General features: G+C 44.3%; 1 protein-coding gene across 3 annotated transcripts in view; it reads right to left on the reverse strand.

The window, feature by feature from the left end:
- Window positions 1-6,952: 6,952 nt before the first annotated feature.
- MYOT (myotilin) overlaps window positions 6,953-13,673 on the reverse strand; it is a 170,677-nt gene continuing 163,956 nt past the window's right edge. Inside the window, exon 9 of one of the 3 annotated variants that reach the window (XM_075601556.1) lies at window positions 6,953-7,804. In XM_075601556.1, the coding sequence (XP_075457671.1) occupies window positions 7,629-7,804 (176 nt within the window). In that variant the 3' untranslated portion in view covers window positions 6,953-7,628. The remainder of the gene's footprint in view (window positions 7,805-13,673) is intronic. The other 2 variants (XM_075601554.1, XM_075601555.1) reach the window with 2 other exon arrangements.

Here is a 13,673-nt window from a genome sequence, read left to right on the forward strand (position 1 = left end):
TCAGACCCCAACCTGGCCAGAATGAGACTTCGGGCATCCGAGTCTCAGGCAGGTGGGGGCGCTGATCACTGCCTATGGCACCGGGGACCCCTGTATAGAGAAGCAGGGAGCCCGGGGGTAGAGGAGGGATTGACCAGTAGGTGACAGTTAGTAGTGCCTCAGGGGTACAGACAGCAAATGATGCAGGTAGCCCACTCTATTCCGTTAACGGGACATCAGGGGGTCACTAAGACGAGAGCCAGGCTATTGCAGCATTACTACTTGCCGGGGGCGTCCCGAGATGTGGGCACTTTTTGCCGCTCCTGTGACACCTGCCAGCGGGTAGGAAAGGCGGGCTACCGTGTGAAGGCAAACCTGAACCCAGTACCGGTAATAGGGGAACCCTTCCAGAAAGTATCCATGGATATTGTAGGGCCCCTTCTGATTCCTAGAAGATCAGGGAAGCGCTACATCCTCACGGTGGTGAATTTTGCCACCCGATACCCTGAGGCGGTAGATCTTTGAGACCAGTTAGAGATGCTCATGGGGGTGGCCCAGGACCATCCCAGGGCCGCTCAGACCAAGCAAAAGCAATGGTACGATCGGAATGCCCGTAGTAGAGAATTCATCCCAGGTCAGCAGGTACTTGTTCTCAAATCCACTCGGGAGAACAAATTGATGGCTGCCTGATCGGGACCGTATCCGGTTCTCCGAAAGATGAATGAGTACTATGTTGTACAGGTAGAGTCAGAAAGAAACAAGAACTACCACATTAACATTGAAGGAATACAGAGCACCGAGTATGGCATTTCTGGGCACAGCAGGGTCATATAGGAAGTTTGGCTACAGTACAGCGCCGTGGCGAAACCACTGACTGACCTGACCAGAAAGCGACAGCCTGTGCTTGTTACCTGGTCTCCTGCCTGTGAAACTGCTTTCCAGGCTTTAAAGATTGCCCTTGCCGGTGCCCCCATCATGGCTGCCCCGGACTACTCCAAACATTTCTTAGTACAGACTGATGCTTCGGACTTTGGCATTGGGGCTGTACTTAGCCAGATGGGGGAGGACGGCAGAGAACACCCCATGGTGTACCTCAGCCATAAGCTACACCCCAGAGAGGTGGCATATGCCACCATTGAAAAGGAGTGCTTGGCAATTGTGTGGGCACTAAGAAAGTTGCAACTGTATATGTATGGGCACTATTTTACAGTCATTACTGACCACAACCCCCTGAGTTGGCTGCAGAGGGCATCAGGGGAGAATGCCAAGCTGTTACGTTAGAGCTTGGCACTGCAATAATTTGACTTCACTATCCAACACAAGAAGGGTAGTGAACACACTAACGAGGTTGGACTATCTTGTCAAGAGAACCCCTCTGAACTTGAGTTCTCCAATAGTGCCACTTGTGATCCGCTTCCCATGAGGGGCAGCAGGCCACAGGGCACCCATTGAGAAGGAGAGGTGTGACGAGGGAGGGGGTGCTGGCCCGGTAATAAAGCTGGGCACCCCTTCCCTCGTGTGGGAGGCGATGGGTTTACTGTAAAAATGCTTATATGTGTTTTTATGCCCCTGCCTCAGTACAATATGTGTTCCCCCCTTTGGTTGAATGTATTTTGCTGGTTACATGTCTTTTTACCCTTACAGTATGTACACCAAGCACATACACTGGGATAAGGTCAGGAGGGAAAGGGTTAACTGTGTTGGTATGTTTATGGCCCTTTGATTCCCTTCCCGCCTTTTTAACCCCCATTTGCAGCCCTGTCCCATAGGTCGCCATTGGAGCTGCATAGAAGTCTATGGAGATTTCAAGGTTTTTGGCCTATACCGAGGAAGACCAGTGGGTGGAGCCCGAGAGGACGAGCGGAGCTCCCCATTGAAATGAAGGGCACAATGCATTTAAATGGGAATACCTCGAGTCCACTGTCTAAGAACTGAGTTGGATGCCTGCCAATCTGCAGTATCCAAAAATAGCAGCAATCTCCAAGAAAGAGCTTTGATCACTTAAGTGCCGTGGGAACTCGGTCACGGCCAAGTTCAAACATATTAAAATCATAACTGTGGTTCTGGGACAGCTAGCGGTCCAATTCTTTTTGCCCCTAGCTCATGGGAATCCCCTTACTCGACCCCAACCGGGTCCGATGGGCAATGGCCATGAGAAAGGGTCACGCCCACCACGAGGGTCGCCGCCATTGACCACAATGGCAGAGGAAAGCCGCTAGGTTTTAAAACGCGAAGTGCAAAAGTGCATAAATTTGAAACCATTATATCTGGTTCGGTGAGGACTAGAGGACTGGGATTTTGCCACCATGCAGTCACAGCTCCGGGATGATTACATGGCAATTTCCAGCCCTCTCCGATCAACCGAATAGAGTGTGGTTGACTGACTAAATTGTGTTTCTGCCATTGACTCCAATGGCGGAGAAATGCAATCTGTGAAACATGTGGTTTTAAAATCCAATATTGTATCTTCGGTTCGGTGGGTCGCAGCGAGCTGAAAATTGGCCACCATGGAGAGTCCCCTCCGGCATGAGGACCTGGCAAGTTTTAGCCCACTCGGCCCAACCAAACGGAATATTTTTATGTAAATAAAATATTGTAAGTTCACTATATTTTATGCCTACAGTAAAGCCCGCGAAAGTTACTGGCCCATAAGGTATGTTAATGGCCAAGGGGTGACAGTGTGTCTACAGAAAGCCCCCTGATCAAAGTCTCCCCCACCCGGATTAAGTATTCTAGGGCAGGGAAGAGCAGGACGTAGGTACTTGTATTAAGTGTCGTGCTTCACACCTCTGGTTGGAGTTTCCCAGGCCAGAATCCCAAATTGCAGACTTACAGACGCCATCCTTTTAGTGTGGAGTTCAGTTAATGGTACTCTGACTAGAGGATTGTGCGCATGTGCCAGCTACCTGGGGGCAGGTACCAGATTGCTTCCCACATTAGCTGGCAAAAGGTAATTGGACCCAGATAATTGTTCTCCAATGCCTGAGTCCCAATGTTAGGGATAGAGCCCAAATCACATATAAACAATTGTAAGCTCTATGCCCATTGTTCTTCATGATTTTACCTGAATGATACCTGATGCCTGATGAACTGCTAACCTGAATCCTGGTTATTTCATTGTCCCCTTCCTAAGTAAGTGTATATATTCCGTTTGTTATTTGTCCAACATTGTGTGTCCACCTGTCTTTTAAGGAATAAATCTCTCTATTATATCTCAGTCGTATTCAATTCAACCCAGTTAATTTGGCATATATTATAACCCTGTTGCTACCATTACAGTTATCTACATGCTTAAATCTTACTGTGGCGATAAATATATTGGCAGAACGATACGCCCGCTTTAGCAAAGGATAGCTGAACATCTTAGATCTATCAAACATAAAGATGATTGATACCCAGTGTCACAACATTTCTCTGTGTGCCCTTCTGGTAGTGTTGATACATTTACATTTAGTGCCCTGGAGCACAATCCCCCACCTGTCAGCGGAGGGAATAGAGAGACTACTCTCAACCACAGGTAGATGTTCTGGATCTACACTCTGGGCTCATTGTTCCCATCGGGGATGAATACGGATTGGAGCTTAAACATTTTCTTATGTAGCTCCCAATCCGTGTTCATGCAATAGTGGTCTTGAACATCTCTCAATGTCTTCCTGTTGTGACTGAGTGATACAGTTAACATACCCTTATATTGAGGTTTCCGATTATACTAGTAGATGGTCTCTACACAGCTATTGATCTATATATTTTATATGTGGACAAGTACTAATTTAAGTATCTTTACCCATTTGTCATTCTCCTGGTCTTGGTTTTTGGAGTTATTGTGTTCTGCCTTCCCTCCCCCCTCCCCCCCCTCCTCCTCCCCCTTTTCCCCCCCTCCTCACCCCCTCCTTCTTTCTAGACTTGCAACTTAAGATAGAGTTTTAGTCCAATATTTATTGGTTTATTTATACATATTATTAGGATTTTTTAATTATTCTGTGTTCTAACCATTCATAGTTACATAGTTACATTGTACATGAGGTTTAAAAAAGACTTCCGTCCATCAAGTTCAACCTATGCTAAATTTAGACCACAGATACTTTATCCTATATCTATACTTATTGATCCAGAGGAAGACAAAAAAAAACCCCATTAAGGGGAAAAATTAATTCCTTCCTGACTCCAAGAATTAGCAATCGGATTAATCCTTGGATCAACATCCTTCTCATGTATACTTATTTGGTATATCCCTGTATACCTTTCCCATCTAAAAAGATGTCCAACCTTTTTTGAACAAATCTATTGTATCTGCCATCACAGTCTCCATAGGTAATGAATTCCACATTTTAACTGCCCTTACTGTAAAGAACCCTTTCTTTTGTTGTTGGTGAAATTTCCTTTCCTCCAACCATAAGGGATGGCGCCGAGTCCTTAATACTGCCCGTGGGATGAATAGTTCTTTTGAAAGCTCCTTGTATTGTCCCTGAATATATTTGTATATAGTTATCATATCCCCTCTTAGACGCCTCTTTTCTATTGTAAATAAATCTAATTTAGCTAGCTTTTACGCAAGGGCTTGGGAGATGCAAAGCCAGTAAACCCACTCACAGACATGTTTCAACCTTGATGGGTATCACTCATTTGAACAAATGCCAGTACAACCAACCTCACACTGATGATACCCATCAAGGTTCAAACATGTCTGTGAGTGGGTTTACTGGCTTTGCATCTCCCAAGCCCTTGCTTAAGAGCTGTGTTTAAAGCAGCATGCATTGGCTAAGGGTTGCTCATGTAATGTGAGCATGAGATAAAAGGTGGCACTGTGTGCTCATTTGCATGTAATTTCCCAGAATCCCTTGCTGCAGTGGAAGTGCTGTGTGCTGGGTGATAATGGTGAAAGGCAGGGTTGCAGACCTGTCTAAGACATGCAAATGAATATACAGGAATATTTACAGTTGCTTTATATATATGTATATATATATATATATATATATATATATATATTTTTTTATTTATTTTTCTTGGGTATTTGTTTTTATCCCCTTTTTCTTGGTATGCATTTGGGCATTTGTTATTGATTTTAATTTCTGATTATTATACATCCAACATTTTTGATTGTTTATTACTTGTTTATCTTGTGTTTATATGTCTGTTTGTCATCTCATGCTATGGTCATTTCATCTGTGATCAGGGGTTGCCGTGCGGGTCAATTACCCTTCATTGTGGTGTTTTTGATCCGCTTTGGTCACTTCTACCGGTTACTGATTTTTCCCACGTCATGATGTTGAATTGTATGTGTATTAGCATCCAGTGGTTGCCGAATGCTCCTACCTAGATGGCGCTGTGGTGCCTACTTGGAGCGTCTGACCGACACCCCATACTCAGTGGTGTGTCTTGTTTGGCACACTTTGAGGGCCGCTGACGTCACTTCCGGGATCGGGGATGGCTTGCACTTGATCCTTATATAAACACAGAAGTTTGCAGCGAAGGGATATACTCTTTGACAAAGGGCATCTGACCGAAACACGTCAGAGTCACCGCAATACCCTCTTTTTTTGGATGTCTCCCTTGTCTACCCCCCAATAAATTGTTTTTTTTACTATTTGGGTGTGCCGTATCCCAGTTCTTTTCCCTGTTTGCTGTGCTCCACACACACCTCCTGTGAGTATTCTACTATTTCTGTTTATTGTTTCAATTAAATTGTTTGTAATTTGAGTGGCTTATTTTTATTTCTTTTTGCGATTGTGTTGGCTAGTGGTTAAAATTAATTGTTTTGTACAGTAGGCTAGTGCGTTTATTTATTTAATTGGTTGGCTAGTGCTTTTATTTATTGCATTTTGTGTTTAGGTGCTTGTGTATATGTTTTATTATTGTGTATTTTTGGCCTTCATTCTTTTTTATTTGGGTGAACATTGACTGCTATAGTGGCTTATCATGCCCATATTATATGGATATGATGTATCACTATGCCAATCAATGGGTACGGGGTAGTTATAGTCGACCCTGGGTGGGTGGTTAGGCCTCGGGAAGCAAGGGGTCCCCGAGGATGAAATCTATGCGGTTCATCTCATAGTTACTGTAAATACAGATGTAAAATCTGGGGCAATCTCCCAGTAATGCTGCAAAATTTCTGTGACATTTCTGCAAACAGACTAATGGCCCATCGGATTAACACAGCGGGGGTCCCTGGCAGTCTCATTCACTTTCACATGTCAAATGTCACAGAAATGGTGCAGCATTACTGGGGTATTGCCCAGAGTTTCCCAGGCAAGCGTTCGGATACTCGTGGCTGCATCAGTAGTTACATAGTTACATAGTAGATGAGGTTGAAAAAAGATATAGGTCCATCAAGTTCAACCTACTGTATGCTAAATTTAGACAGAAGATCCCCTGCTCCCGCACACTATTAATAAAAATTACATTAAAGCAGCTTCATTACCATAGCGGATATCCGCTACAGTAACGAATTTGTTCTAATTGTTATTTGGGTTTTAATACTAGTGTATTGTAGCAGGGGGTCTCCGGAGCAGAACCTCGTCGATTTGAGGTCTTGGGATCCCCTGCTTCCTGAGATACAAGCCCTGTTATGGGGTGCCGGTATCTCCTATGCATTTTATTCCAACGGTCACGTGACCGTGGGAATAAAATCCATAGGAGATACCGGCACCCCATAGTGGGCCTGTATCTCAGGAAGCAGGGGGTTGCCGGACCTCAAATCAATGTGGTTCTGCTCCGGGGACCCCCTGCTACAATACACTAGTATTACATTTTATATTTTAAATTTTTTATCTTTGGCGAGATTTGCACAGGGAGAGGCGGCTCTCTCTCTCTGCTGCAGAAAGAAATCACCAGGTGAGCCCTTTCAGAGAGGCGATCACCACATCTCTGGCTACTCACCATGTTGGCAAATGATGCTATCACAGGTATTCTGGGCTTTCTGCATACCGTGATAGCAACGCTGTCAAAAATGATAATTTAAACAGCCCAGCGATCTTTTTTATTGGCGCTTAGTGCATAGACCCCTATATATTTAACCTATTGTAATGCTGATAACCTAGTTTATGGTATTTAAATATGTGGTTAATGTGGGTTTAGTTTAATTAGATTTTGAACAACATATAGCTATTATGCATGGATTTTAATAGTGTATTGTAGGGGACTAGTACCAGTGGTTTATTTGTACATTATTGCACATTTTCGGCGTGTGTGTGTCTAGAATGCTCCAAAACCATTTTCTATTCTTGTTTGTTTTTTAATGCATATTAAGAGGAGGAGCATCACTTCAATAAAAAGACAAGATAACAATTGTTAAAGGTATATACCCCCATTTGTAAATATATAGGCGGGTAGCAGAAACTCATTTCTTTTTTCTACATTAATGTGAAAATCTCATATAAATAAATACCTAAATACAGTAAATCTGCATACTACACAAACTACTGTTTGATGACTGTTGAAAAAAATATATGATTATGTTGTTATAAAGCTGCATATTGTTCGGTCAAAGCAGCTGTGGCTTCCCAAAATTGTACTTGAGTTTTAGGCAGTAAAGCAATATGATCTGAAATCTTTTAGTTCCCTCCTAATACAAGTCACACTAGATTTCTATTTTTTTGCTAATTACATATGCTTATTTTAAATAATTGCAGTATTATGTGAAATGTAACTTAAAGTTCATCGCTTTCAAGAAGTCCAGGGTATTGAGGTTGTGAATTCGGGATCTTTCTTTCCAGTGAAAAGGCTTGTTTCAAATCCACACCTTTTCCATTGAGTGCAGAGTACTTGCTAAAAGTTGGTCTAACCTTCAGTTCTTTTGTACTTGGCAATTGTCTGTTACCAAGACCTGGAAAGCAATGATACACAATTATATATTAGAATTGCATGCATTGAATTATCTTTTAAATAATAAATTAGATTAGCAGGAATACAGGCTATCTTTCCTAGCAAAACTTAATGCCAAGACTAAAGACATATATAAAATGTTGTATATGTGAAAAAATAATGTTCTAAAAAAATGTTAGTTCATGAAATATTGATTTTTCTTCTGTCCTAATTGCAGGAACTTGGTATATTAGTGCACAGCATTGCAGATACAATAATACAAAATACAATATGTCATTTGACAATAAATGTTAATCCGTTTTTCTGTGTTCAGCAGTAATTGTGTCACATACAGTAGTTACAGATGGGTTTATAATGTTCGATAACAGGTACTGGAGCTCAATCAATGATAACTCGTATTGACTTAAATGCCACTTTAGGATCTTCATGAACCTAAGTTAATGTCATGACAATGCTAATGCAGTATTTACTAAAGTCAGTAACATAACGTTAATTTAGGTTACTGTTACATTAAAAGACATTATTATTAACTGCCGTTAGTGAAAAAATGCTAATTATTAGCCATCATACAGTATGCATAACTTATTTACCAAGCCCCATTAATATTAACGTGGTTGAATAACATTATGTTAAATAGGTCATACCTCAACTGACATTAGCAATGCCTTATTACAAAGTGAAAATTAGTAGAAAAAAGTTAATTACATGAAGTGCTATCTACTTTGTTTTTGTAATATATAACCCCTAAGTATCCCAAATGGCCAGCTAGCCATAGGACTAACTAGCCCCTTAGGGTACCATACACCTGAAGGAACACTCACTTGCCTTCGGCTGCGTCCATGGTGAATTGTGCCGTGCTGAGGCACGTGGAGGCTGAAGGAAAGTGGGTGCTTTCCCTGGCCTTAGATCGCGCGCCGTCCGGGGGCGTGTCGGGGGGGGAGGGGGGCTGTGACGTCACGGAGCTGGTTCGCCCTCATTGGGCGAACCGCTCACGTGACCGGCCCTGCGCTCCCTTGAGCGCTTGAATTTAAAAATTTTCGAAGACTTACGCTTCCGCACGCTTGCGTAAGCGAGCCCCTGCTAAAGCCGCTCTCATTGCGGCTGCAGGGGCTCAGTGCCGAGCAGCAGCGCGCCTAAGCACGGGTCAGCGCATAAGCGCTGACCATGCCCGAGGCCTTCCAAAGAGACTAGTAAGGCATTGATTGGCAATGTTTTACTAACTGATATGGCAGAATGTGATTTAGGATTAGGTTTGTAGTTGTTGGCTGGGGATAGATGGGGTGGGTCAAGGTCTAGGTGGCCTAGGGAAGGAGGTTAGTAAGGCATCGTCTCAGGTTGGCAAGAGGGTATAGTTAGATTAGTTTGAGGAAAATACCATTGTCACGGGAGACCAGCAATTTTAACATGTTTTACCGTCTGGGATCATTCACTAGGAAAAACAAGGTAGTGGAATAAAATGAGGTTTATTCAGGTGAAACCCGCGGAAAGACAATGAAAACACAAAGTACAGGTACAACACACTTAACTGGGGGTCTGGGGTGAACATCTAGTCTCAAATAGGTGCAGGGTGCAATCTTCAGGAAGGCTTACCCTGGCTGGATCTTGTCCAGAAACACAAGCTACTCCTTTTGGCAGCACAGCAGTGCTTTCTACCGCTACATTCTCCGCTCAGAACTTGGCCACAAAGTGCAGGACTTAGTCTCAGCTAGGCAGGCTTCTCCGGCTAAAAATGAAGCCGGTTGCTCTACTATTCACAAAAGAGCAACTTTGAAAAGTCTGCCAGCGCCTCACCGACCCAAGCCTGGTCCTCTGATCGGCCAGTTCCCTTACATAGACCTCGGTGTTCTATGTTTAACATGGAGAAGGGACTGGCGACCAATCAGAGGACGGATCGTAACTCAGCCAGCTAATAGAATGGGGGATCGTCTGGCTGCTGACATCAGAGGAGGGGGTTTGTTTAGTCGGCTAGAAAAGCTGGGCAAACAGGAAATATGTACTGGCCAATGGGAACAGCGCCTATGAGCACAGCTTCCCCCAGCCAGCCCATTGCCTCCCACTGGGCAGGCTACTCCAGGTCTGGCAGACCAAGCACTGTCCCTGCAGTGTGCACTTGTTCTCTGGACCAAGTACTCTGCCCTTCCCCGCTCACCAAACTGTTTCACACCTCTCAACATCCCTTCTCCCCTTTGATCCACAATCTCTGTACAGACATGCCGGTGTCTATTGGGATGCCTGGGCTGACTGTATAGAGATTGATACATACAGTATAAAAATAATACACTGTTTTATTAAACTGGTAACCTTTGGGAAACATTATACATGTGGGGGAATTGGGACTGGGATTCTGGGGGACACTGTGTAGACCCTGTGTAATCCACTTCGCGTACCCGAAGACCCAGCCTGCATGTCGGGGAGAATTACAGGACTAACTTTGTCCCCCAAACTCCTACACAGAATCTAAATACAGTTTGACCCAAATATCCCTCTTGAAACTCCCATAACGGAAAACCCATGTTTATTACCTAACAGGAAAAAGGTAATACACAAACAGGACAGATTGTAGGTGATACACACAGTGTCCACGGCTTACTGTTTAGTGCTACTTAGCTACCAAGGAGCCATGGTTTTCACGGTTAACAAGTTAGGCTTCACCTTTATTATGAAGACTGGCTCCCCCCACCGTCACACCTACCCCCTTAAGAAGGCAGTTGTCTTGCCAAGTCTGGATGTCCTGGAGGCTTGCTGGTCACTGGGTGTGTCCGGTTGGGAGAGACCATCCACATTGCCATGCTCACTGCTATTCTTGTGATGAATCGTGAAGTTGAATTTCTGCAGGGCAAGGCTTTAGTGTAAAAGCTTTCCATTCCCCCCGATACCCTCTGTAACCAACTTAAAGGGTTATGATCGGTGATCACAGGGATGGCTTTTCAATAGATGTAGGGTTGTAGTTTTCCAATGTCCACACAAATTCTAAGCACTCCTTTTCAATGGTGGCATAAATCACCTCCTGAGGCTGTAGCGTGCAGCTGAGGTAGACGACCGGGTGCTCTACCCCGTCCTCGCCTATGTGGCTCAGTACAGCCCAGATGCCATAGTCCGAGGCATCGGTCTGCACAAGGAACCGCTTGCTGTAGTCAGGAGTTGCCAGGATCGGAGCGCTTGCCAGGGCAGAATTCAGAGCTTGAAACCTCCCACACTTGGGAGACCAGCCTACCAGATCCGAGAGTCGTTTCTGAGTTAAATAAGTCAGGGTTTGGCCAGTGCAGTTTACTGGTGTACAAACTTCCTATAGTAGGTGGCGGTCCTTAAAAATGCAATAACTTGCTTTTTAGTGTGTGGCATGGGTCAGTTGACAATTTCCTCCACTTTAGCAGGCTCAGGTTTGAGGGGTCCCCCTCCCACCCGGTGCCTGAGGTACAATACTTCTGCCATGCTGACTAGGCACTTTGATGGTTTGAGGGTTATAGATCAAAACTAGAACTGCTGCCACATTCTCCATATGTGTTTCCCAGGTAACACTGTGGTGGTGAAGGGGTTAACCAGGCCAATAATAAAGGCATTATGCCCGGCTGGTTACCCCTAAACCTTGTTGTGGGATGAAGGGGTAACATTATATGGTCACCACAATGCCATGTTTCCCTATATTTAATCTGTAATGTCCCCTGGCCCATACCGTGAAAAGGAAGTGTCAGTTCTGCAGCTCAGGAACTAGCTGCAGTCCTATTAATGTATGATGTATGTGCAAAATGTGCTCGTGACACAAGGGGAACTCCTAGCGCTGTGCCAAGCGTTAATTGCATACGCGTGCCTGCGGTTAGTGGCTACATTGAAGCTCTGTATCACTTCCTAGACTGCACACTGCTCAGGGAAAGCCTTAAACGCAAACTCAAGTGGATAAGTGGCATGCGGTCTAGCTGAAGTACCTAAGCGCAACAATGTATCCGGATGTCTTGTTATCCACTTAACGTGAATTGGTGAAGTGCGTCTGCGGTTACTGATCAGAGCCAGCAATGATATATTGTATGCCGGCTTGTAACCCAGAACGATTATAGGTCAAACCACAGACTTCCTCACAGGGTCGATTCAATTAAGTGGCTTACTTGGGTTAGGAAGGAGCTAGCACTCTAATTTATAGAATGCAGATAGTTGAGGATGTAACATGCACATACATGTTGGTTTTGTAACACCCACACATACAGAGACCATATTTAAAAATAAAATGTGTTTCAGCTATGTTTTAAAATACAGAGACAGGAACCCTTGTCTGTCAGTCTGGCAATGAATTCATTAGCATGCCAATATGTTAAGGGTGGATGAGCTGAGGGATTTTTCATCTCCGTACTTCAAAGGGCACCCTGCTGAGTTGGTTCCCCAGTGTCCAGAGAAATCCAGAGTTGAAAAGCCTGAGAGACCCTAGGTGTTAGGTCAGCCGGAATATTGCAAAGTACCAGATACCGGTGCGAAGTATAGGCTATCAACACTTGGTAGCCAAACCCCAGACTTACTGTCGCCAGAAAATGGGTTGGGCACGGTATGCTAAGCAGCTTAGGTGCCAAGTTGGCGCATGCTTTTAGTAAACCAGGAAGCAACGTCTGCCCGTTTTGTAAGCTACTGGCAAGACTGGGATAGGTGGGAAAAGATGTTCCCACAGGAGGATTGGCTAGGTATATTTGAAATAGGATCCTTAACCCTATAAAAATGCCTGCAGCCCCGTCCTAGTTAGATTTATCTGAGATTCACCAAGATCCGTCCAAGTTACAGGGTCAGCGGTTCCAGAGTGTGAGGGGTTAACTAAATCGTAACCAAGGATTGCGCCCCTCTTCCAGAATTCGTTTGAGCTAAGGATTCCTGAACGAATCCTGTAAGGACTTAACGAAAATAATTCCTCCGGCGGAAATACAGTGCTGGCAACTTGTGCCCCTAGCCAAGGATTGTCGCACGGCTCAAATCGTGCTCCCACTCGAATGCGTGCAGGGGGGCCCAGAGACTTTGTTTCAAGTCATTCATTCCGTGGACATTTTATTTTGTTTCCCCATCCCAGTAAGTGTTTATTAAGTGTAATTGTGAAGAATTGTGTTTGTCTTAAAAGGAAATAAATTATAATTTATTTTGTCCGCCTTATTGTGCTCAATCCAGAATCCCGGAATTAATGTGTTAATAAGACTTGGTATCCCATGACAATCACTAAACACAGCAATATCATCCAGGTATGTGTCACGGTAGATCAGGTCTTACCAACAAATTAATACCGGGATTCTGGACAGCAGTACAAGGCGGGTAAAATAAATTGTAATTTTATTTCCTTTTAAGACAAACATGGAAAACTTCACAATTACAGTCAATAAACACTTACTGGGATGGGGAAACAAAATAAAATGTCCACGGAACGAAACAAAGTCTCTGGGCACCCCTGCACGCATGCCAGTGAGTGTGCGATGTGAGCCGTGCGACAGTCCTTGGTTAGGGGCGCAACTTGCCACCCCTATATCTCAGCCGAAAGGAAAGATTTCGTAATGTCCTTACAGGATTCGTTCGGGAATCCTTAGCTCAAACGAATTCTAGAAGAGGGGCACGATCCTTTGTTACGATGTTGTTAACCCCTCACACTACGGAACCGCTGATGCTAAAACTCGGATGTTTCTTGGTTGATCTTAGGTGAATCTGACTGGGAGTGTGCTGCAGGCATTTTTATAGGGTTAAGGGTCCTATTCCTAACACACATACCCAATCTTTTCGTGGGAACAACTTTTCCCACCTATCCCAGACTTGCCAGGAGTTCAAAGAATGGGCAGAAGTTGCTTCCCGATCTGCTAAGAGCATGCGTTAACCTCCCACCTGAGCTACTTAGCATACCGGGCCCAACCTCTTAC

Source organism: Ascaphus truei, chromosome 5, assembly GCF_040206685.1.
Source record: "Ascaphus truei isolate aAscTru1 chromosome 5, aAscTru1.hap1, whole genome shotgun sequence".
Taxonomy (NCBI): Eukaryota; Metazoa; Chordata; class Amphibia; order Anura; family Ascaphidae; genus Ascaphus; species Ascaphus truei.